Below are 27,527 nucleotides of genomic sequence, written 5' to 3'. Positions count from 1 at the left end.
TTATAATGTAAGAACTTGTTTATTTTTACCATTTATAATTCTACAAATATTTTGGTTTGCAGATTTTGTCATTCAATGAAAGATCATCATGAAATTTGATTTAAAGGATAAAATTAAGATTATGTCAAAATATCCTTGGCTTTCACTTCCAATAACTGCTCCATTCCACTGACATCCTCTGTCCACTGCTCTAGCCTTTTCTGCATGGTGGCAATCTGCAAGAACAAATAATGTATCAATGTTAAATACATGCCAAATAGTGCAATCCTACCTAAGGATGCTTCCACACAAGTAACTCTTTTCTGGCTGTATGGTTTTCGAGAAAAATAAACAAAGTCGTCATGCCTAATCAAATAGTGTGTTGAGATTTCAAGCATCTGCAATAAACAGTTGCTGAGAAATCTTTGACGAAAATTTTATAATAAACAAAGACCTCATTTAACAGGAAGCAGACGTCCGAATGGTACAAACATATATCCTACAATATTGTATGCCTAATGAAATAGTGTGTTAAAATTTCAAGAATCTGTGATAAAAAGTTGCTGAGAATTCTTTGACGAAAATTTGTTTGAAAAATTAGGCTAAGAATAAACAAAGTCGTCATTAAACAGGAAGTTGACGTCCGATTGGTACAAGCATATACTAGTATCCCACTATATCGCTGACCTAATCAAAGTGTGTTAAAATTTCAAGCATTTGTGATAAGTAGTTGCTGAGAAATCTTTGACAAAAATTTGTTTGAAAAATTTATGCTAAGAATAAACGAAGTCGTCATTTAACAGGAAGTTGACGTCCGATTGTTACAAAAATATATCCCACGATATGGCATGCCTAAACAAATAACGTGTTAAAATTTCAAGCATCTGCAATGAATAGTTGCTGAGACAAATGCGACAGAAAATTTTACTTCAGACAGACAGTTACACAGAAGGACAGACAGACACACAAAGGTATAACAGTATACCCCCTTCTCCTTTGGAGCTGGGGTATAAAAATTCTTTGTGCAAATTTTGGTTGAAATGGGCCCAGTGGTTCTGGTGAAGACGTTGAAAATTTAAGAAGTTTACAAACAGACAGACTGACACTAGACAAAAAGTTACCAGGATAGCTGACTTGAGGGTGAGCTAAAAATAATATGGTAGTAATCGGAGATAAAAAGGGAAGCAGCGTGTATTTATGAATTAATGTCAAGTTTAACTTACTTGCTGAAGATCAAGGACACGAGGTTGAACCCAGGTCATATGTACTTTCTGGTCAATTTCATCAATGGATCCTTTGACAAGTCCCAGACTCAAAGCTTTCATCACTAGCATTTCAACCTGTATATAAGAAACAAACATAGGTAACCGAAATCAAAGATTACAGAGATCACCAAGATGAAGCATCACCCTTATGAGACCACATCTATCATATGATATAAAAATAGTTATAATCTTTATAAGTATATGGTACTGAATGGTATACATGTAATCAGGCATGGGTAATCGTACTTGATTGAAACGATTACTTTTATTCAAGTAATCGACAGTTATCTGCAATCAAAGAGGTTTTCGATTACTTGTAATTGTAATTCATTCGATAACAGTCAAAAAGTTCAGTGTAATATATAATTATTCTTTTATACTTTCGATTACTCTTTAAAAACACATTTTGTGATGCACATATTGTATGAAAAAATACTTTACAAATGTTGTTTATAATATAATTCATAGAATAAAATTGTAAATATTTATTTTTGTATGATTTTTTACTTTCACTCAAAATATGAATATTAGTTCACATGTCATTGAGTATATCTCTGTGTTTCACACTTCCTTGCAGATTTTTTTAATCATTTAACCTAATGTGTCTTAGAAAAATCACTAATCTACCACATGATTGACCATTATTGAGGAGAGAGAGAGAGAGAGAGAGAGAGAGGTATATTTAGAGTCTATTTTGCCAGAGAAAGAAACAAAAGGGTGTGTAAGTGTCACTTAGTGTGTTTGTCCTTGTCAGGTAAGGAATAATCCACAAAGCAGTTAATGAGCTGTTAAGACACTAATGTTTAGATAACAATTAAAATAGCCCCAACAAAGATCTATTAAATCCGAACAATTACAAGCTCCAAACATAATTCATTCACACAACCCTCACATGAGCAACAATGGCATCTACTTTGACTAAAACACTTCAAAAAATAAAAGGTAGAAAAACTTAATATTTAGGAAAGTAAAGTACAACAAGATATCTGTGAGCCAATGCTATGATGTGAATATGCAAAATAGGCAAAGTCAACAGTTAACAGAAAGTTAGCATCTGATTGGTACAAAAATGTATCCCACAATATGGCATTCCTAATTAAAAACTGTGTTAAAAGGATTATGTGCGGTATGGTCAAATATCTGCCCCCGATTTCAACCAATTTTTAAATAGTATCGTATAAAAATCAAATCTTTATAAATCATTTTAACTTTATATTTTGCATTAGGAAGTATAGAGCGCAGGTCTGCTCAAGTACGATTTTAACATATGTTTTCTTTAGATAGTTATACACATCATACTCAAAAATGGTACTTGAGCAAGTCTTCGCTCAATGTTACCCAGTCAAAAAACCATCGGAAAACACCCATATTTTGCTACAAAACATCAGTTAATCAAAATAAGGCAATTTCCATGACGTCATTTCTTCATTATGACGTCACTGTGGTGATAACCTTTTACACCCTTATTTTCAATATGATTTTAACTATCTTTCACCTTATTTTAAAGCTCTTTATAACACTTTGATTTTAAAGGCAAAAAATGCATAATACTGCATCTGCGATTACCAGTTATTGAGAAATCTTTGACGAAAATTTGTTTAAAAATTTAAGCTAAAAATAAACAAAGTCGTCATTTAACAGGAAGTTGACGTCTGATTTGTACAAAAATATATCCCGCAATATGGCATGTCTAACCAAATAGTGTGTTAAAATTTCAAGCATCTGCAATAAACATTTGCTGAGAAATCTTTGACGAAAATTTGTTTGAAAATTTAGGCTAAAAGTAAACAAAGTCATCATTTAACAGGAAGCTGACGTTTGTTTGGTACAAAAATATTTCCCACGATATGCCATGCCTAAACAAATAGAGTGTTAAAATTTCAAGCATCTGCAATAAATAGTTGCTGATAAAAATGCGACAAATTTTTGTTCAGACAGACAGACATACACACAAGGGTAAAACAGCATACCCCCTTCTCTTTCGGAACAGGGACGTAAATGACGTTGAACAGCTACGTATTGCGTCATAAGCGATTTTTCATTGACTTTTAGAGATTGTGACGTAATATTGAGATTTCAATCTTTGTAACAATCACTCCTTTTATCTGCGCGAAATATCTGCGCAAATGGAATTAGGTTTGTCATCCTTAATCATATTTGATACATAATACCGGTATAACGTTGTATCATATGATTAAATATAATTTGATAAAACATTGTATGAAATCATATGATACAATATCATCCGATATAGAATTATATTATAATATACAATATCATATCATATGATACAATATTTTTTTTTACAATATCATATCATATGATACAATGTTTTATATTACAATATTATAAAAATAAAATTTCATGTGATATAATAATTATATACTACGGTATTTGCACATAAACTACAAAATGCCTGCACCAGAGTACTTGCATACACCCTTGGTATTTCAACACATGTGTGATGATGTCTGTCAGGTATAACTGAATTTTAACTGATAAGTTATTATTGTGAAATTAATCGAAAACCTACTTTCATTTTTGATAAACAAGCCCGAAATAGCAAAAATGAGAGTGGTAGACACGCTTTGGCGGATCCAATCAGGGATAGTCTTGATTAAAATATATACTCATTTTACTTGCAATGAAATAATACTGAATGATTACATAAAGAGTGAATATATTTACTGTGAGCCTATTTAGAGAATACATAGAAGTTTAGATTTGACAAATGTTGAATAAATAAAATGAGTCAATTTGTTTCTTTAGCAGGCGATTTTTGTTTACTGTTTTGATACTTATTCGCTTGCGAAGCAAGACCTCTGGTGAGGGAATGGATTTTGTATTTTGTATTTTGGTCCTGCCCTAGAGTCAAAACCCATACTCCAGGGGACTTCCTGGTAAACATAAATATGAAGTCAGTTTTTCATACAGATGTGTGAGAATAGAGATTTTTAAACATTATATGCATTAACACTATGACCCAGGGGCCATGAATTTCACAATTTCGGTAGAGGAGTTAGTGGAAATCAAACCCATGTATTCAGTTTTTTGCCCACGTGTGTGAGTAAAGAAGAAGATTTTTTAAGATTTGATACATTTTTACTATATGGCCATATTGCCCGACCCTAGAACCCGAACCCTTGACCCAGGGGTCATGGTTAGAAAATGAAAACTTTGAAGATCTAACTTATGATTCTCGAACAAATATGTCCAAATAAGATGTTAAGTGGTTCAGTGTCATTTTTTAAAATTGTAAGGAGAAAGGCACAAGAGACTAAGCGTGATATAAAGATGGGGTATATCTATAAACTGTTCATGTTTAATCTTGACGTCATGTTTTAAACGTTCACGTGTGCTGTGGTGACAAAACATGTTGTTTTAAAAAAGGGTAACAAAAATACCGTTTCATCAAATGGACTTAAACTTCGCATATCAATAACATTAGTGTTGGTGCACAGATTAATCTTGTAAGTATGACTTTCATGAAAAATATATGATAGACAGCCACATTGTCTTCGTATTTTTTGATTGACCCTCATAATGTAGTAGAAATCAAAAATATGACATCACAATTACAATGTATGTTTAGTTTTACATAGATAAAAACTTTAATGGAGATATTACCTGAGTGTACACATTTTTGAGAATTTATGTATTCTTTGACAATAACTGCTAAATGATGCCAAAAAGCGATATAATGTGGTTCAAGCATTGAAGTAAGCAGTTTATCTTGTATATTTTACATCATATGATGATTTTTTTTTTTTTTTACAGTTTTGAAATACTTAACAGTTACAACAAATTTTACATGTAAGAATCTCCTAAGATGATTGTGAAAATGAACAATAACTTAAATTTGCACTTACGATAAAAATTAAGTGTAAGATTTTTTGTGAAAAAGGCTAACAGTTCCTATTCTTTGTGGATAGAAATCTATTTATTTTTTTAAAACTTTCCTACCTCATTGTTTGGCAGTTGAGTTTCATCAGCAATTTCATGAAATGTTAACTGTCTATTTGTGGCTGGTCTCTGGAAAGTCATCTACATAAAGGTAAAAAAACCCAAATAAACAGAATTGTATCATGTATCTTATTACCCTCCATAAATTAACTTTCTTATGACAATAAACGAATAAACTACTTAAGGGCCTTCACTCACTTTAGTATGAGACACTTCAATACCTAATCATATACAAGCACAAATAAATAAAAATGCTCCATTACACTGATGGAAAAATTATGTATAAAAGCTTTAACTTCTATATTCTTAGAGAATAAGATATGAAATTCTAGCATAGGTTAAACTTGAAAATGACAGTGAAATATTCTATCTTGATGGAAAAGTCCCATAGGTAATCACAGATTACAATGCTCATGCTAAGGCGAGGCTTCACCTTTATAAGACCACCTTGATCATAATGCATGTACATGAAAATCAGAGGTAATGGTTTTTTTTATCATAATTTTGGATATAGTAGTATGGTTTTAAAACAATACCAATATTACAATATAATATCATATAATATAAGATTGTATAATAAGGCCACATAAAATTAAATTAGATTCGATTTTAATCCCGATTTGCAAATAATATGAGGTGGGTAGGCAAATTTTATCTATTATTTTTTAAAAAACATCTTTTTCACCGTTCATGTAATAGAAATAGCAACTGCTCTATTTTTTCCTAAATTGGTAATGCTAATATGAGTACCCAAAGTCATTTGTAATCTTTTAATTCCATTTAATTTCGACTTAACTGTTAATGCATGAAGAAATTTGTATACTTATGATAACAAAGATGACTTAGGATTCAAACATTATCCACATGTTAAGCAGCCATTGAAACGTTTTGAATTTTTTGTATACCGAGCTTTTTATTTCCGGATTTTTTTTGCAAACTTTAACAATTTAAATAAAATAGAATACATCAAGGCAAGCCATTTTCAGTGGGACGAGAATCTAAAATAATATTATATAATATTTCATATCATGTGATTTTATTTTTTGATATGATATTGTATTACAGGATATGATATTTATCATTTAATACAATAGTATTGAAAGAAACATTAATGTAACAGTTACTATGATATTAATAAATTTTGTTCTGTATCATTTTATACAATAGTAAATTAAAGAAAAAATAATATATCCTATGATATTATTAAATGTTGTTTAACATAAAATGATATTGTATCATTTGTGTTGTATCATATGATTTAATATTAAATGATACAATATTGTATCATATCACAGGATAAATATCTCAAGATACAATATCATATTTTAAGATAAAATATTATAAGATACAATATAATATCAAAGCAGATTATATGATACAATATAATATCATTTATCTCATACGTGTGGTGTATATTACCCGTGTGATAAACCTTTGCTATATCAAACGGGTGATGCTTTATCAAATACTTCCGGTCCGAACTATTTTTGACACAACCCCTCGCTTCAACCCTTCAGTGATCTATTTTCGAAGATTTGCTAGTACTTTAACATAACTATATCTACTACAAAAATTAATATAAAACTGATTTTGTCAAAGATTTAAATTACAAATATGAAAGGAAAACACATAACTACGTAGCACAGGCGTCGGAACCGGGGGGCTATTGTGTGTGTGTGTGTGTGTGGGGGGGGGGGGGTTTACCCCCCCACACTCACACCTTTTTTGCAAAGTTATTCATAACAGTAACCACAAGACCCTTTTTTCTTGTTTGTCAAGATTTTTTATAAGTTTAGCCCACTTCCAACTTTCAATTTGCTTTGTGAAGTTTATAAAACTGCAAATTACGTTAACTATCAAGGAGTTCATCCTGACGACGCGATGAAAACAGAGCGCTCTGGTTGTGTTTATATACAAGAACTTACTGAAATAATGTTTCTGAATCATAAAACTTTTATTCCACCACCAGTAAGCATCTTTATTCACTATTATCAATTTCGAATCATAAGGCTAGCCTAGTGCTTGTTTTATTAAACATCAACAACAGTTCCTCGTTCGATCCGAGTCAATTCAAACTAACGAGCATTCGCAACTTTGTGTATGTTAACAAACTTGATTATTCAAGTCTTCTAATCGGAATTTCCATTTAATCAAGTGAATAAGCTCTAAGAAAAATTATTTAGAGCTAAAAAATTATTTTAAGGTTTATTTCAGTGAAACTTTACATTAAAACAGTTAGATTTATCACAGGAATGACGTACTTAATTGTATTGCGCAAGGCACAATAGCCGCATAACACAAGGTTGCATCATCGTTTTTAATCTTTGAAAAAAAAAAAAAACAATTCGGGTCACACAAGGGACTGTCTCAAAAGCTTCATAACATAAATCAAATTGTATGAGATAAATAGAACATCTATAATTGTGTGATTTTATATTTGCTTTATCCAACTCGTTGAAATGGTTATATTCGCTCCACAAGCCTCGCGAATATATACACCATTTCAACTCGTTGGATAGAGCAAATATAAAATCACACAATATAGATATCCTCTACATATTTACATTTGCAAATATGTTTCCTCATATGAACTTAGAGAATAGCGAAAACGTTCAATTCTGTATGAACATTTTCATGACGTCACAATGATCATAGCACGCGCTTATCGCTTGTCACTTGGATTATTGTAAACTTAAATTCTTGGTAATTTTAACAGTTCTGGACGATTTGTCTTTTTCAAACGTAAATATAAGTAATAAACCAGGGTTGGCAAAAAAGCGGGAAATACTGGTAATTCCCAGGACGGTGGGAAATACTGGTAATTCCCGGGAATTACTGGTATTTCCCAGGAAATACTGGGAAATAAAGTACAACTACATATTATAGTACTTCATACTTAGACTTTAATTAGTCTTAATCAAATCTGTTGGGATGTAGACAATAGTACATCTTCTCAGCTTTATGACATTTTATAATGTTCTTTGATTTTAACAAGTTTTGACTGGTCAGTAAGGCATTGGTTATCTTCTTATGAATACTCCAAACATGGTTCATTCATTGACCATATTGTTATTTTGTCAGGTATAGGTGCATCTATACTGTTATCATAAACATGATATCAAAAGTTCCATTTTCTGGTTATTTGGTGAAATTGTGAAAATGGGGCAAGAAAATTGTAAAAAAATAAAATGTGACTGTGTCACTACCTCAGTATGCAACACACCTAAGAAGAAGCCAAATAGCCCCACTAATAGTATATATCTACCCAAAACAGGAGCACAAAACTGTCAAGTGTCAATTATTTATTTAAACAACATGTGTGATTATCTAATTGTTACTTGTAACACCTACAGTAATTATAACAGTTTTTATGCTTTGAATTATAAATCTGTAAAGCTCAAAACTTGAAGTTCAAAAGCTGGACTAAAATTTGTACATTAGCAGCTACAGAAGTCTTTAGGAATAGGTGATCTGGTGGATTTAAGATTCATTAACTAACAGTGAAATGGCAAAGTATGCTAAATTGTATTTTGATGCTTATTGTTAATATCTAATATCCAAAACATAAGTTTTACATTGAACAAAGTAAATAAATAAAGACTATAAATTTGTATTTCCCAGTATTTCCCAGTTTAGTTAAAAACAGTAGTATTTACCGGGATGGGAAATACCGGTATTTACCACCGGTAATTCCCAGCACTGGTATTTCCCGGCCAACCCTGTAATAAACAGCAATGTTAAAAAGTTCACCGGGATAGTGTACGTGATCAAATCTACCAAGAAGCCCTTACGGGCTTCACAGGATTTGTTTATGTGACCAACCAACTTCATATCCCGGTGAACTTTTAAAATTGCTGTTTATTTCTTAAATATTTACAATTTCAACTGTCTTTGTCTGTGATAGCATAACAAACCAATTTTGAACCCTAAAACCTGATAACTTCATAAAACCTGAGTGACACAAAATGGGCATGTCTTATAGCATAACTGAAACATGATATCAGCTACGCCGCGTAGTAATACATAGTATGTGCTACATAAAAAAAATCAAAGTACTGAAAGTACTGAAAAGCGCTAACCTAGGTTGGTTCTAAGAAAATTTACTGTGTGCAAGCGTAGGCGGAAATGAGCTTTATTGAAATTTTGGTTTATGTTTAATGAATATCAATTTAAAGTATCAAAGGCCAGATTTCTTTAAATATATGTTACTTTCTTAAGATGATGTGAATTAAAGCTGAACACGACTTGTATATGGATACTTGCCTGAAAAAAAATATGTTAAAATCACAAATTATACCTTTTGAACAGTAATTTATCACAATTTTTGACATTTTCTTGCAAAGAATCGATTTTATTTTTCTATATTTTAGCTTCTGAATACGCACTATATTTTTTCACCACTGCGTAGCATCCCGTGATGATGTACGTAAGCCCCGCAAACCAATCGTATCTACTCGGCCATTTCCGTCACCCAGATAACTGGTTCCCTATACCTCTTACCAGTTTAAATGATGTATATTTCTGCTCATAGAGGGCAGTTATTCCTTGCACCGGAAATAGAAGTCTAACGACAATAAAGCGCCGAGCTATGCTTAGCGCTTTAAAAAGTGGTTTTAAAATAAAAAAAAATTTAAAGTGTACAAATTTGAAATAATATAAATATAAGTAATAAGTCTTTGAATATTATGAGGTGATAATTTCGGTCGGAGCGTGGTCAAATCTATCATAAAGCCCTTCGGACTTTATTGGATTTGACCACACCCCGACCGAAATTATCACCTCATAATACTAAAAAAATGATTCCTTAAATAATACAACAATATTATATAATACAAGATCATATCATATTGTATCCTAAGTTGTGCTAAAATGTACATACAACATTATGATACTAAATCTTACCTCCATTAAACAAAGAAGTGAAATTTTCTGCCTCATGTGAAGCTCATTAGAAGCTAGATCAGGCTGAAAAGGAAAAGATTTTGATTAAGTGACAATTCCATATATATATATATATATATATATATATATATATATATATATATATATATATATATATAGTTAAATCCAAAAAATATCGCAGTGTCCGGTTTTATATATAGAAAATTTGAAAAACGAAAGACAACACAGAGTAAAACGTTAGCGCTTTCATTCAATCTTCAGACGTTTTTAAAATCTTATATATATATCCTAACTCTAACATCCTAACATATATATATATATATATATATATATATATATAAATAAAAAGCACAAACATTGCAATGTTCAAAGCTTCGTAAAAATCCCTCTACATCTTCAAACATTATTCTTCCTGTAATTTCTGTTGAAAAAACTAAGGCGACATGAAATATTTGTTGCAAAGAGTCAAAGGATTTGCAACCTTTAAAATCCTTTATGCGAGACTTTCGATAAAACTTGTTTATATGTCCCATTAAATTTAGAGATAATCCAGTACAAAAGGCGACCATAACTCATACTGGTCAGACAACGACTGTGAAACTTTTCTTTCAATTATTATACTTTATGAAAACTAGAACCTAAGAGTTTACTGTGTATTGCCTAAATTCAAGAAGTGGTACGGAAATCAATATGTTTTTTTTTTTGTAAAGACAGACACCAATACCGGTCCTATAGGTCAATTAAAGAGTTATTCGCAATAGTTCCTTAACTACTGTTCATCTCTGAATAAGGCATTTAATCTGTGGTCATCTATGTACCTGAGTTGCCCAAATCTTCTTGAGCTCATCAAACTTTGGAATATTGCCACTGTTGAATGTGTACAGAAGTTCAGTAAGCCAGGCCTTGTCCGTTGATTTTAAGGACTCCAGGATGGGATGAGCAAGCTAGAAACAAAATTATAACATTTTCTATTGAATTTTCAAAACTATTGCATTCATTTATATATTTTCATTTAAAAAAACTTGACAAACAATGAAAAAAAGGAAAATGTGTTAAGATAAATGGTTAATATAATTAGGCGAGAGAAATTTAATTTTTAGTTTTACGGATCCGCCGACCCAATTTTTTCAATTTTGTAAAAAAAAAATTAATGAAAAAAAATTCGTATCTTCCGAAATGTTTCCGGAATTTTCAAGTTTGACCGATCTTGGTTTTAAAAATACTTTATTTTATTTGAAACGTTTGACGTTTATTTGCAAAACGTTTGACAAAGGGAGCTTTTAAAATCAAGTGTAAGCGTCTCTATAACATGGAGTATTTAAGATGAAAGTCAGCCATGCATGGTTTGGCTTAAAAGTTTTTATGAAAAGCAAAGAAAATGTTATCCTAAACAAGTTTAGTAAGGTAAATACCAATGATCTTGAAACAAACACAAAGTACACAGTGGATAGTGGACAAATTAAACTTAATATTATAAGTTCAAGCAAGTAATACGTAATTTTGATTAATAAAAGTTTGCCCACTGGTTTTTTTTTTCCCCTCCTCCGACCCAAATTTTTTACAACAAAATCCGTAAAACTAAAAATTGAATTTCTCTCGCCTTAACAAGAGATGTTTGTGACACACTTATGCTCCCTCCCTTGGAAGCATCCTTGAAGAAAATAAATGTAAACTGCAAATAATTGGAATTTTTCTAAGTCCAAGGGGCATAACCTTTCTCTAAAATTACTTGATTGTACACAAAACAAACTTGACCTAGATATTGTTATGATAAATCAGTATACCAAATTTCATTTCAATACGTGAAACTTATGAGAAGAAAATGATCAGAAACTGCAAGTAAGTGGAATTTTTCAAAGTCCAAGGGGCATAACTCTGTCGAAAATTGCACGATTGTACCCAAAATCAAACTTGACCTAGATATTATTATGATAAATCTGTATACTATATTTCATTATTATTATGAATTATTATTCCTGTATTTGAAGACTCATGAGTGTTGCTAAAATTTATAAAATAATTCTTATTGATATCATTAGTTAGAGGGATGTCTCCTGTTGAAATAGGTGTGCGATATCTAGGCCCCTAATATTAAGAACATGAGAATCAGAAGTAATATGCAAAACTTGTTGCTATGACTGTTGGGTTGACTTTACACAGTGAAATTGCAAGTTAGAGACGGGAGGTAAAAACAAGAGGCCCATGGGCCACATCGCTCACCTGAGGAACAATAGGTATGATAAAGTCAGCTTAATGGAGTCATAATACAAACAATCCGGACAATGTACAATAATACATGTAGATCCTGTAATAATCCATTTTTCCCCCTTGGAACTCGGATAGCCCTGATTGCTGCCAATATTTACAAGAGCAGACTTTAATCACCGCTCCTGCACATATATAGGGACTCAACATTACACAGGCAGGGATGACCGCACACCTACGCAACTCAACAGGTACCAACGTTTACGCCAACAGCTCAACTTAACGCAAGCAGGGAGTGCCGCACACTTGCGCTAGAAAGGCCTGAACACCAGCAGGGATGACCATACATTAGTGCTCCGCCGCAACCACCACTAATACAAGCAGGTATGACTGCACACTTGTATTAATGCGATACAGGGCAGGAATGACCGCACACTTTGTATCGAAGGTTAGAAAACACATAGATTAGATAGAGCAGGGATGTTCACACACTCAATTTATCCATACCTGTTCAAGTTTAACCCCAAACAGTCGCTCATCGTAATGCAATAGACACTGTCCCTATATATGTGCCAGCCTAAAATAATTCATAGTATCTAAAAATTGGAAATCAAAAATAAACAAACTAATCCGGCCTAACCCAAAACTTCTTATGCAGAACAACTTATATACATTGAATATTTATTATTGTATAAAAATAATCATCACAATAATTGGTTAACAGTGGATGCATTAATTAAAATAATCAAGAATCAATAAATCAAGGGCAATAACTCAATACAGTAATACAAAAAGATTCTAATGAAAAAATAGCTGCCTGCTTCAATTTTATAGTCATATCACATGTTGAGTATTGCAGTTCTCAAAAAGATCCTTTACAATTGTTTATATATGGGATATTTAACTACATCAAACTCTGAACCTTCTTGTGAGGCCGATGATTTGTCCTGGAGCCAAAGTTTTAACAATTATAAAGAATCATCTTGCTGATTAGTTTCTGAGAAGAAGATTTTTAAAGATTTACTTTATATATTCCTATGTAAAACTTTAACACCCCCCCCCCTGTGGCCTCACCCTACCCCCAGGGATCATGATTTTCACAACTTTGAATCTACACTACCTGAGGATACTTCCACACAAGTTTCAGCTTTCCTGGCTGATTAGTTTCTGAGAAGAAGATTTTTAAAGATTTACTCTATATATTTCTATGTAAAACTTCGACCCCCCATTGTGGCCCCAACCTACCCCGGGGGTCATGAATTTCACAACTTTGAATCTACACTACCTGAGGATGCTTCCACACAAGTTTCAGCTTTCCTGGCTGTTTAGTTTCTGAGAAGAAGATTTTTAAAGATTTACTCTATATATTCCTATGTAAAACTTTGACCCCCCATTGTGGCCCTACCTTACACCTGGGGGTCATGAATTTCACAACTTTGAATCTACACTACCTGAGGATGCTTCCACACAAGTTTCAGCTTTCCTGGCTGTTTAGTTTCTGAGAAGAAGATTTTTAAAGATTTACTCTATATATTCCTATGTAAAATTTCGACCCCCCATTGTGGCCCCACCCTACCCCGGGGGTCATGAATTTCACAACTTTGAATCTACACTACCTCAGGATGCTTCCACACAAGTTTCAGCTTTCCTGGCTGTTTAGTTTCTGAGAAGAAGATTTTTAAAGATTTACTCAATATATTCCTATGTAAAACTTCGACCCCCCATTGTGGCCCCACCTTACATCCGGGGGTCATGAATTTCACAACTTTGAATCTACACTATCTGAGGATGCTTCCACACAAGTTTCAGCTTTCCTTGCTGTTTAGTTTCTGAGAAGAAGATTTTTAAAGATTTATTCAATATATTCCTATGTAAAACTTCAACCCCCCATTGTGGCCCCACCCTACCCCCGGGGGTCATGAATTTCACAACTTTGAATCTACACTACCTGATGATGCTTCCACACAAGTTTCAGCTTTCCTGGCGTTCTGGTTCTTGAGAAGAAGATTTTTGTAAATTTCTTGAAATTTTTCATTAATTTCTAATTATCTCCCCTTGAAAACGGGTGTGGCCCTTAATTTTCACAACTTTGAATCCTCTTTGCCTAAGGATGATTTGTGCCAAGTTTGGTTGAAATTGGCCAAGTAGTTCTTGAGAAGAAGTTGAAAATGTGAAAAGTTTACGGACAGACGGACAGACGGACGGACAGACGGACGACAGACAAAATGTGATCAGAATAGCTCACTTGAGCTTTCAGCTCAGGTGAGCTAAAAAAGGAAAAGTAGGTGGATGAGACGCAGCAAACTATACAACAGCAAGTTTCTAATATGTAAAGGTGCAACATGCATATGGTACAGAATGGTCTTCATCTCTTTGCAGGGGACTAGCTGGGAGAGGTCTAAAAATCTGAGAAATCATCAAAAATAGGCGAATTATGAAATGGTCAAAATCTCAGAAAAACCACTATTCAGAAAATTTTATATATTCTGACAGGTAATTTTTCTCAACTATAAATGTTAGACCTTATCAGGAGTGAAATTAAGGTATTTGTGCTGAATGGGAGCTGAGGAAATTCTAGTTACAGAGTTCACACAGAAGACACACATTTCTGGCAGCCATGACTTGTATATAAACAAGAGGCATCTGGGCAACATTGTTCTTTTGAACAACACTGTCATTTTATTTTATTTTTTAAATATTTTCCAAATATATTTCAAAGTCAAACATTGAACCCTTTTGTAGCCTAGTTTTAGTTGGGGGTGGGGGTCACGATTATTACAATTGAGAATTTTCACTTTACATGCAAGCTTTGATTTCATTAGTGGCATTTTTGGTGTTGGGTTCTTGAGAAGAAGATTTTTAAAGACTTGCAGTTTATTTTCACCATTTCACAATTATTTGCCCATCAAAAGAGGTTGTGCCCTTTACTTTTACAATTTAGAATTCCCTTTCCTTTATGTTTTGTACGAAGTTTGGTAAAAATATGACCCAACGGTTTTAGAGAATTCAAACATAGGTAATCACAGATTACAAAACTAACCGCGATGAGGCATCATCTGTCACTTCATTTTTTCTTCTGTATAATATTTGAATTATAGTATTTTATAAATGCTTCCTAAAATTGTATGTATCTTCAGTGAAATTTGTAATGGAAAATAATTAACATTAAAATTTTGTCAGCTGGGGTCTTAAAAATACTTTGTTAAAGCAGTATAAATTTGTTACAGCCGTTTTCGTTATAAACATCAATTTTCTATAGGTTTATTTCTATAAGAAATTTGCTGGGACATGAATAAAAGTTAATTATAGCCATAAATTCATTATATCCATTTTCATTTCATTCAAGTTTTGCTATAATAGGTTCAGATGGACAACCTGGGAGCCTCATTTCCTTACAATTAGTTTAAAAAGCTGCAAAAACTTGTGGTAGTTTTGGGCTCATTTGGCTGTCCAAAGTTTAATGTTTAAAAAACCCCATGTAGATAGGTTTATGAGCTATTGTGTTTAAAATAAAAAAACTATCAAACCCATATTTTATTTTGATTTTTTCCAGTTTGATTTTACTAAAATACTGCAATCTGTAAAAATTATATATATATATATATATATATATATATATATATATATATATATATATATATATATATATATATATATATATATATATATATATATATATATACACACACACACACACACACACAGTAAAACTCGGTTATAGCGAAGTCCTAAGGACCGATGGATTTACTTCGTTATATCCGTAATTCGCTATATCCGTATAACGAATTTGTAATAATAACTATAGCCAATTCACTTACACCGTATTTTTCCAACGATTAGTCGGTATTTTTTTCCTCTGAAGCAGAGCACCCGACTTATCGTCTTGTTCGACTTGTCGTAGGCTCGATGTCAGAAATTTTTTAAAAATAGCATTAAAAATCTTGGTTTTAATCATCTTGAGTTGGCTGTGTGATTGAAAATTACGTTGTTGAATTCACTGTTCATCTTTAATAATTATCATTTTCACTCATCTGTCAACACTTAAATACATAATAATAACAACAGTTATTAAAAAATGTTACATTGTCCTTAATCAATTAAAAGTTTTACCGTTCCGTTTTTATAAACACATCGTCACATGGTTCTATGTATCACTAGTAGGAAGATAACATTGCGCAGTAAAATTGAAACAAAGTTTGAATGGAAGAAAATATTGCAGTAGGTCCGGGGGATGTTTTTTTAAATTTAATTATTTTATTTGTAAAGAGTTGTTAGTGGAAAGTATAAATCAGAAATATTTAATGGTCAAATTCAATCTTAAAATACGTAATCGGCAATTATCAATACTACTGTTTATACAATAGGCTGACACCGGTTGTGTTAATTATCTTGCCCTAAGGCTGAGATCTTTACGGCAATTTCACTCCCTGTGTATATAAAGAGTACCTTTATAAGAGTGATTATAGTTCATTAATTATTGTCCAATTCTTTGATTATTGTTAGATAATTTTTTTAGGAAACGTATGTATGTCGTATATCGTCATTATCAAGTCGTACAAATGATCGATCTATTTCTAACAGTGTCTATGTAAAACAATAGCGTGTAACTGCATAACTGGATACAAAGTAAACAAGTTTCATTAAATCATAGTAATTGCTAAGCTTTCTTCACCTGAGATCCCCCTTTGAAGTCCGACACGAGACAGGTGCATGCCTATGACACCGGAAATTGTTAAACAAACATTGACCACGCGCCGAGTCAACAGGTGGCTGGTTACGTAATGGCGAATACACTGGCGATAGTCAGAGTGGATACTTATTTTAATGCTTGGGAATTAAATATTTCTGACAAAGTAAGTTTAGTTTTGCATAACCTGCGATATCGGGAATTGTTTAAAATGCAAGCGACTTTGTAGAAGTTGCCGGTATTTGAAAATTTGATGCATAAGTATAAAGCGTAATTGTTTAAATGTTAATCATTAATAATAATTGGCAGCAATATCGGTGACATCGTGGCATCATACACTGATAATGTTACTGCAGTTTTATAGGCCATTTTGAAGTGATAAGATCGACGTATGGTCTGAGATCGACGTATCATAGGATTTTGTTAAAATTTTGGCTAAAAATGGGCAATTCGACGAGTCGTCGGGAAAATACGGTAATATTCATGTATTCTTAAACCAGACTATAATTTTTGCTAATTGAGGCTTAGAATAAAAATACATTGCTTTGATACCTTTAATATGTGAATTGTAAATCGAAAAAAAAATATATGAATATAAATTCATTCAAACTATTATGTTAAAGGGTAGTGCAAACTTTTTTAAACAGTAAAGACATTCGTTATAAACCTGTAAAATTTCGTTATAATTCACCTCTACGGGACTCAAAATCAGTTCGCTATATCCGTAAATTCGTTATATCCGAATTCGTTATAGCCGTAAAAATTTGCAAGGATTTGTTAAGAATTTTACCGGGGACTCAAAAAGACTTCGCTATATCCGAGAATTCGCTATATCCGTGTTCGTACTAAACGAGTTTTACTGTGTGTGTATATATATATATATAAATATATATATATATATATATTCAATCCCACTGTATTTGTAATAATGTAAATGAATAAATATCAATTGTTTTAAAATGTTTTAAAATTTTGATATTTTTTATTTTATTGCCCTCCCTCGTAGGTTTGTTATTTTGGAATACATTAAACATAGAATTAACTTTTGGTGGCCTAATCTTATTTCAGAACACATTTTGTACAAATATTCAATTCCAAAAATTTCCTTAAACATTTTACAACAGATTGTCACTTTACTTTGATCTGATATTTTTTAAACCCCATCACCAGTCCTGTAAAGTGAAGTAGTCATCACATGAAAGAATTGTGACTCTCATTCTGCACATGCATCAGTTAGGATGCCTGAGAGAAAGTCTGAGGCAAGTACATGTAATGTGACATCATAGTAAATTGCGTAAGAAATTAAATATCCAATATTTTCATACAATTTGTGTAAAATTACGGTTAATCAGTCCAAACCAAGAGAAATTTTTTGTGTGATGTAAATAGCAACTTTTTAACACATAAGGCTTTGTAGCTCCCAGATCGTCCATCAAATTTTTTCAGAAAAGGAGCTACAGACCTGCAGCTAGGTGTGAACAGAGAATTTCACACAGCAGCACAGGATGAAGCATGGTTATCCCCAAGTGCAAACTTACCAATTCTCCAAAATTATATACTCCATCTCCCAAAATGGCAGCCAAACCAAGATTAAATGCTCTCTCAATTTGTTCTGATGCTAAAGAAAAAAAAATGATATTCCTGAGTGGTTAGATTTGAAAGATAGTAAAAATGTTTATCATCATTTAGAGATAGACTAACCCTTAAGGTCAGACGACACGTTCCTCGAGAATCTTTTTTGTATCTCCTCGTAATAAAGAATTCCAATAAAAAATATTCATTCTATAATCACTTAAAAAATTATCAAAATTTACTTGGATTTAGTTATATGTCTAGATGGTCGAGTGGTTAGAACTGTGGCCGCTCTCTGCCAGAAGCGTATAGGTTCTAGAGGTCGTGAGTTCAAAGGCCCGCCACGGCAGAGATATAGTTCTTATATAGTGAATTTCGCTGTGCTGTAGATGTATTTATTTTTATATCAGCAATTCAAGTGTATTTTCAAGAAGATTATATAGAAAATTGCATCCTCTAGTATTTTGCAGAAATGCCTGGTAAGGTACCCTAACTTTTTTCCAAGAAAGCTTGTCAAAGTAGTTGTAAACCATTAACCAATTCCTGGAAAAAGTTATCTAAAATTGAGGAACGTGTCGTCTGACCTTAAGTATGCGACTACAGTACAGTAAAACTTGTCTAATCTTGCAGAAGTCAATGGTTCTGAAACTTCTGCCAGTTTGGAGGGCACTGACTTACACATTATAATACTCAACATATATGAGATAAATATTTATAATAAAAACACTTAAGTATTTCATTTAAATCTAAATATGCATGTTTAATAACATAAACATTTGAAAAGTTTTTAAGTACATGTAATAATGAATGACTCTCAAGACCCTGAAACGTACAACTACACCACAAGCTCGTGCAAGCTCACTTTACACTCACTAAACAGTTTACATAAAACGCTTTTGGAAAGGGGGCTCAAAATATTATGGCCGCTTTATATTAAACCCCCTACTTATTTCAAATTCCTCTTGGAGAGGGGGTTCAAAATATTATGGCCACAATATATTGAACCCCTTCTTATATCCAATTCCCTTTGGATTATGGCTGCAATATTTTAAACCCCCCTCTAATTTTCATTGGTTCAAAATATTATGGACGCGATATATTGAACCCCCTACATATTTCCAATTCCCGTTGGAGAGGGAGGGGTTCAATATATTATGGCTGCGATATTTTGAATATAATTATTAAAGATGAACAATGCGATCATGATGATAAGTCGGGTGCTCTGCTTCACAGAAAAAAATTTCCGCCTAATCGTCGGAAAAATACGGTATTTGCTAATTATCACATCAAATACTCGAGATCTTTTATTATTAAAACAAATTTATAAGCCCTTCCCTACAAGATGCTTTGTACCAAGTTTTTTTTTTGTTTAAATTGACCCAGTGTTTCTGGAGTTTAAAACATTCACAAGCAGGCGGACAGACAGAACTCTGGGCAAAAAGAGATCAGAATAGCTCACTTGAGCTTCTATCTCAGGTGAGATAAAAGATAATTAAAACTGCCAAAAGTAAATTTGAACATAATTCATGTTACAAACCTGGCATATCATTCATATTTGTACAGCCAAGGAATCGAAGTGCTTCTTGATAATATAAGGCATGGTTCCCCATCAACTTGTGGTAGTTACTAGATAGCTCATAAAATCGTCCATGTACTGTTGTTACTCCATCCAAGTTGTTTAATAATCCACTACATTCCTCCACCACTGTCTTTAAAGATCAATAAAAGAAGATTGAACAATATGTTGGATTGGTGTATAAATCGAGGCACTGTCATGATCTTTTTTTCCAAATTTTTCCTTTTTATTTTTAATGGAAGACCTTTTAGTGATTGTAGTGTTTTTTCGTTGTTTCATATTATTTTTTTCCCTTTTTATGTCCACAAGATTTCTCAGAGATTGCTGAACAGATTCTCTTGAAATTTTCATGGATGATAGACATTGCTAATATCTCGAGGTGTTTTCGAGGTTAAGTGAAGATTTTTTTTTTTAAATATGAACAAATTTTCAATGAATTTTAATTATCTCTACTTTAAAGGAGCATGCCCTTCATTTTTAAAAAGGACTATATTTGGTATGGTCAAATATCTGCCCCAATTTCAACCAATTTTTAAATAGTATTGTATGAGAATAAAATCTTTATAAATCATTGTACAGAGGATGCCTATTACTTTAATCTTAATTTTAGTCATCAATGCTCATCTGCTGTTTATCGATGACATCACCTAAATGACCTGATTCCCACAATTTTGCAAACTAATGAAAATTTTGTCATTTTTTCCTTATATTTTGCATTCAGAAGTATAGAGCGCAGGTCTGCTAAAGTACACTTTTAATATATGTTTTTCTTCATATACTGTAAACGTACTACATTTGGCTGTGTATTCTTTTTGGCGCTTTTGACGGAATGCGACAACCGCTTAATCAAGTACATCGCTTAATGCAATGCATGTATGTATATGAATAGTCACATTCAAGAATACGCCAATTCAAATCCACGCTAACTTTAGCTTAAAAACTAATTCCGCCAAATATCGTATACGCCAAATATAATACGTTTACAGTAATTATACACATAATATCAAAAAATGGTACTTGAGCAGGCCTGTGCTCGATGTTTCCCAGACAAAAAACTATCAGAAAAGACCCATATTTTGCTAAAAAACATCAATTTATCAAAATAAGACAATCTTTATGATGTCATTTCTATATTATGACGTCACTATGGTGATAGCCTTTTACACATTTATTTTTAATATAATTTCAACTATCTTCCACCTTACTTTTAAATCTCTTTAAAAAACTTAAATTTGGGGGGCAAAATATGCATAATACCGCACATAGTCATTTGAATCCCCTTTACTTAAAGATGCTTTGTGCCAAGTTTGGTTTGAAGTTGGCCCAGTGGTTCTGGAAGAAGTCAAAAATGCAAAAAGTTTAGGGACAGACAGACAGACAGACGGACACCAGACGAAAAGTGATCAGAGAAGCTCACAGGCTGTCAGCTCAGGTGAGCTAATCAAACTAATCAAAAAGTGGTAAAAATGGGGGCATATAATTGACCTTATCAAATACAAATCTTTTCAATATTTATAACTTCAATGTATATCCCCTTGAAGGGGGACAATTTACAGAAAGATGCTACCTTTATAGCACCATTATTAATTAAGGATTAAATTTTGTCTATTTCAAACATTAACAAAAGCAAAATCTAGTTTAAATTAATCTGCTAAGAACAGTTACTTTTCAAGACCCTCTAAAACTACTAACTAAATGCTTTAATTTAATGTTTTTTTAGACAATCGTGTGCCATTTTTACCCAGGAAAAATTGGTTCTTAAGTTCTAAAAATCGAAAATGTAGTAAGGTTACTTCCTCAGGACAGACAGACAGACAATTACAGAACAAAAGATCAGAAAATCTCATTTGAATCTGACAGAACATATCTAATTTGTTGATTACATATATGATTTAGCATACAATTTTGTAGATGCAGTACCTTTGTTGCAGGAAAGTCACGGTTTCGAAGCCGAATTGTTCCTAATGTTGTCAAGCACAGAGCTTTTGCTTCATCACTGATCTTTACTTTCTCTTTCATTTTCTCAATAAATGAAACAGCTGTATCAATATCTGAAGAAAGTTACAAAAGTTGCATTAATTGTCTGTCAGAACCTAAGAACATTTTCAGAGCAAATACAAACTTAAAAAATGAATAAATCCAAGGCTCAGTAATCTTTACAGTCACCAGAGTGTGATGCAACCCTGCAAAACACAAAATAAAAGCCTGAGGGGTCAAATTGCTGCCCTTAGCAACTTTATACAAATCTGACACCTATTATTGAAGAACCTAGACCTTGCTGCTACTACACTGCACATGCAAAACAAGCCATTCACATGAAAGGTTAATGAATTGATGATGACTGCATTCTCTGATTTTTTTAAGTTTTTAAATGATATGAGGATACAAATAAACAAGTCATATTAACAATGATTTATATAAAGGATGGCAATCAATTACACAACTGCTAATCAGTTTATCACAATTTGTTTCAACCAATTAATCTGTTACTCAGATCAAACAAGAGGCCCATGGGCCATATTGGTCACCTAAGCAACAATAACTACAATGAAATCAGATTTATGGAGTCAAATATGAAATATCTGGACAATGTAATAGAATAATCTTGTATAAAACGATTTGCAAGTTTTTCTCCAGATATTTTTTGTAAAACATTGAGCCCCTTTTGTAAGAGAATGTTTTCATAGTCATATCACATACTGAGTATTGCAGTTCTCAAGATCTAAAAAAAAATTGATCATATATCACTAGAACTACATCAAACTTTGAACCCCTGGTGGGGACCAAAAATTATCCAGGGACCACAGTCTAAGCAATTGAGCATCAAGAATATGTCAAGATGTCCACATATAGGTAAAACCATATATTACACATCTGAGTTTATGAGAATAATTTAAACTTTTTTCCTATGAAAAAATTGGACCCCCTCCCCCAATGTGGTCCTATCCTACCTCCAAAGATCCCAATTTTGATAATTTAAACTTGAATCTACCAAACTATGGGTACTTTCACCAAAGTTAGAGCTTTTCTAAGGGATTGTTTTTCAAGAAAAAAATTTTAAGATTTTTCTCTATGTACCGTACATGTTATATTCCTATGTAAAAATTTGACCCGGTTTCCATCCAACATAGTGGTTCCACCTTATCCCTGGGATTTATGATTTTAACAAACTTTAAACTACCCTACCTAAGAATGCTTCCATACAAGTGACAGATTATTTGGCCATTTGTTTTTTGCTATATCAGGGTTGTCTCTAGAAATTAAAGTAGAAGGAAGAAAAATAAAAGTAGAAGGGGGTCTGGAGGTCTAGCTTATAGCTAGATTGTGTTTGATATGCAAAAATAGCCAGGTAATTAATTCACTTTAGGCGGGGTAATTCCCTGCCTCTTGTGTCTTAGAGACAACCCTGTATATATTCCTATGTAAAAACTTGATCCTCCAATTGTGGTTCCACCCTATCCGTGGGGATCATAATTTGTACAAACTTGAATCTACACTACCTGAGGATGCTTCCACAAAAGTAACAGCTTTTCTGGCCAATTAATTTTCGAAAAGATTTTTCTCTACTTATTTCATAATATATACTGTATTGCACATGGTAATGTTGATGTACATGTATCAAAAAAGCAATTAATATTGAATATTAATTTACACTTCACCATCTTGTGATTACAAGTACATGTTTACTTTTTGAGCTTTAAAAAAATTAGTAAAATTATCCTCACATAAAAAAAATAGCTATTATGCTATATAATATATACCTGTCATCTGTTTGACTATGTACACCATGATTTCAGCCAGTGCTAATGGATTGATTCTGAGGAAAAAAACAATTACATTATACATTACAATTACAAAAAACAAATACATTATAAGTTTGCATGATAAGGTTTAACTATGTCAGTTTAAGATACTCATCCACAATCAAGTTTCTTTACTTTCAATTGCATTCTAATAATTCTGACACTATTTCTATGAATCAAATATTGATAACATAGTCCCCTCAACTAACCATTCAATAACCATGTGTTCAGAGAGATAAACAGTTATTCTGTCCAGGAAAATTATAGTATCAAGACCTTAATTTTTTATCTGAGGTTCTTGAGCCTGCCCACTTCTATTCCAAATGCCTTGTGGCTAATTTTCTTTTTTTTTTTAAAAAACCCCAATCACTGCAGTGTTATTCCAAAAAATTCAAAGTATGTTTTTTTCATATTAAACGTGGGTCTTATTAAATAACTATTGTTAGTGTCTAAACTATAAATGCTTTCCATCTTGTTTTATCAACTCTTACCTGTGCTCAAAATCAGCAATAAAGTTTTCATACATCTACAAATACAACAGATACACAACTTGAACAAAAGTTTTAAATATGTTTTAAACTTTAACAGATATCCATTTTCTTACTATAATTACATGAAAAACAAATTGGTGAAAGCATTAAAAAATGGCTGCAGCCATATAAATATGTATATTTATGCCAATGATACACCAGCACATCCAGCTGTGTAAATAACTGCTGTTGTGTAGCCAGGAAACTAAGTAAGCCATGGAAGTAAGAAAATATATGAAGAAAACAAAACTTACATTTAATTTGTTATGATAAATTACTAAAGGATATTGATAAAAATTCATACTATTTTTACACATACAAAAAACAATGCAACATATCTGTGACATGACATCTTTAATTGGTTTCACGAAGCATCCCTCCACCTTTCAAAGAATTATTGCATAATAAATATTATTCCGAGGCATATTTAGGATAATTTTACTATGTATATTCAATAAATTTTCAATTTTAGGGGGCTGCCCCCTCTAGATCTGCGCATGGATATCGTATAACAATGATCAACAATGTAAACTCCCATGCAGGGTGATTCTCCCTGCGACAGGTGTTTAAAAATAATAGATAAAAACAACATGTAAGTTATATGACCCTACGTCACTAACATTTTGAAATTATTCATCTCAGTTCTCAACTCAAGTCCATGAAAGACAAGTGCATAGTTCTGAGGTTATCCAATTCTCTCAGTTATATATATAATAATACAACAGGAATGATTTAAGTGTGACCCTGGATATTGATAATCAAAATGTTCACTTGAAAATCGTATTGCATAAAGAATACTGTGGAATCATTAGAATTCGTGGTGGCTCAATTTTCATGGTATTCGTGGGTAGCCCTCCCCCACGAATTTTAATCCTCAACGAATAGAACTTTAGAAAGAGTTATCTTTGTTACGAAACATTAACCGACACATCCACGACATTACATCCCCACAAATTAGCAAAAAGTAACCATCCACGAAAATTGACCCCCACGAATTAAAATAATTCCACAGTATATACACCTTTTATAAAATTTGCCAGTTTATTACTGTTACGTATTGAATTGTTCTGGAAGCTTTTTTTTAATCCATTGATCAATTCAATTGATTAAAATTACACTGAAACTGTCTTTGACTGTACGCAGAGCTATGTGTTCAATTTGTTTACTCGCTTCGACGAACAGCGCTACCCAAAACTGTACACTTCCGCTCCTACACTGTGATATACACAGAGAACGACCTAACCGATCGAAGTTTTTTTTATAAAGAACGAATGAAGCAACTGAACAGCATCCAATCACTTGTAAATGTCTCCGATTGATGACATGTAAAAGTACCTACCTTAACTAGTCCGTCTCCCTTGGAAAATGTAGGAGTTTTTACAAATTTGAGAAGCTTTAAGGTAAGTTGGTGCCATAACCTGTAAATGTAAATTTGTTTAAAATTCAATTTATCTTACAAATATCTACTGGTAATCATTTCTCTCCAACCATTCATTCATGTAACTTATAATAGTTAATAATTTATTGTATGTGGAAAATATAATGAAATGATACATGATTTCTATTATTTTCGTCACAAATTGAACCCTTAGTTGATTACTCTTCATTCTTCTTCCCATCACCTGTGAGTTATTTCATACTTATGGCTCATTCACATGAAGCAATCTGATTAGTCGCTTAGGGTACATACAACCTGTGACACTTTTGTCCAATAAACAGAGTGCTTCCAGCACATGATCAATTAGTTTGAAATATTTGACATTGTACTGAGTTTCCGAAAATTATCGGTCCTACCAGCAAAACCGATATAAAATCAAAATGTCCAATAACATTTTATATATTACCGGTCCGTGTGACCGGTAAGTTATACTTTGACAATCCGGAAATTTTCTGTTTCTACACACAAATTTTTGCATTTTAATCATAATCTCTAAAACGGTATTAAGCCTTTAGCTGTGTATGTTTCTATAAAAATTGTCAAAATGTGACGGAAACGGTAGCCTGAGACAGACTACTGGCGTGCGACCAGTTCTCGCCGAGTACCATTTCTCGCCAGTACATTGTGACGTCATTTTTCTTACATAATTTATAAGTTGATAAAATGACGTCACAATGTACTGGCGAGAAATGGTACTCGGCGAGAACTGGTCGCACGCCAGTATAGTCTATAGCATATCAGGGCTTGAACAAATTTAACAAGCAATAAAATTAGAGTCCAAACAAAACAATATATGAAATGACAGACTAGATATGATGAAAGGGCATCTACTCAGTGATCTAGTCCCATTTATATTGGCTTCGCCCTCCAAACGGTTACACCGTAAAACATATTATAGCTAAATCAAGAGATTGTGCTGGACCTGTCTATAACAGGTTGGGACCACTCTCCCAAATGGGATATAATAGCCGGTTTGGGATATAATAGCCCAAATGGGATATAAATTTTAAGTGCAAAAAAATATTTTTTTTTATTCTTAAATTTTTGAAATAATTCCGCATTAATGTGAATAAAATGCAACAACTTTTGGTTAAGAAGTTTTTCTATATTTCTATAGTTTGTAAGATTGATCCCCAAGAAGTTTTGGATAAACTGAGGGATCAATCTCAGTAATAGTACAGCTACAGAAAAAGTTGTTTACCAAAAGTTGTTGTATTTCATCTATTCTAATGCGGATTTATATCAAAAATTTCAAAATCAATTTTTTTTATTTTTTGCACTTAAAATTTATATCCCATTTGGGCTATTATATCCCAAACGGACTATTATACCCAAACGGGCTATTATATCCCATTTGGGAGAGTGGTCCCAACCTGTATAATCAAAAGGAGATATATCACTATAGCTAGAATGCCCCTTTCGATACAGTTTGAAAAATCAAACATACTTTTTGTTGTAAAGTTCTTCAATCTGTCCCCAATCTGTAGCAACATCCCCCGATGACTTTCTTTGTTGTTCTGTTAAGTAGGCTCCTACGTCTCTCGGCATGATGAGTTTGAGTTTTGTTGAATCCTAATTCGTTGAACGCCGAGCCCGAGCATAAGATA

At 32.6% G+C, this 27,527-nt stretch overlaps 1 protein-coding gene across 1 annotated transcript; it reads right to left on the bottom strand.

The window, feature by feature from the left end:
• Window positions 1–27,527, bottom strand: LOC105341026 (26S proteasome non-ATPase regulatory subunit 13). The gene is made up of 12 exons (XM_034461439.2): window positions 27,368–27,527; window positions 25,822–25,900; window positions 24,444–24,478; window positions 23,911–23,966; window positions 22,070–22,200; window positions 20,111–20,282; window positions 18,540–18,619; window positions 10,928–11,053; window positions 10,110–10,172; window positions 5,208–5,288; window positions 1,203–1,319; window positions 1–215 (listed from the first exon to the last, which is right to left on the bottom strand). The coding sequence occupies exons 1-12, from the start codon at window positions 27,466–27,468 to the stop codon at window positions 120–122; spliced, it is 1,137 nt and encodes a 378-aa protein (XP_034317330.2). The 5' UTR covers window positions 27,469–27,527; the 3' UTR covers window positions 1–119.

This window comes from Magallana gigas, chromosome 9 (genome assembly GCF_963853765.1).
Source record: "Magallana gigas chromosome 9, xbMagGiga1.1, whole genome shotgun sequence".
In the NCBI taxonomy this organism is placed as follows: Eukaryota; Metazoa; Mollusca; class Bivalvia; order Ostreida; family Ostreidae; genus Magallana; species Magallana gigas.
The sequence above is the reverse complement of the archived record's forward strand: the minus strand, read 5'-3'. Positions and strand labels throughout refer to the sequence as shown.

Bases quoted from the DNA above. Each gene is read 5' to 3' on its own strand.
- LOC105341026 (XM_034461439.2), bottom strand. From the start codon at position 27,468: ATGCCGAGAGACGTAGGAGCCTACTTAACAGAACAACAAAGAAAGTCA. The intron at 24,479-25,821 runs GTAGGTACTTTT...TTGTATTTGTAG, and splicing joins AGGGAGACGGACTAGTTAAG to ATGTATGAAAACTTTATTGC. The intron at 10,173-10,927 runs GTACATAGATGA...TTTCCTTTTCAG, and splicing joins AGAAGATTTGGGCAACTCAG to CCTGATCTAGCTTCTAATGA.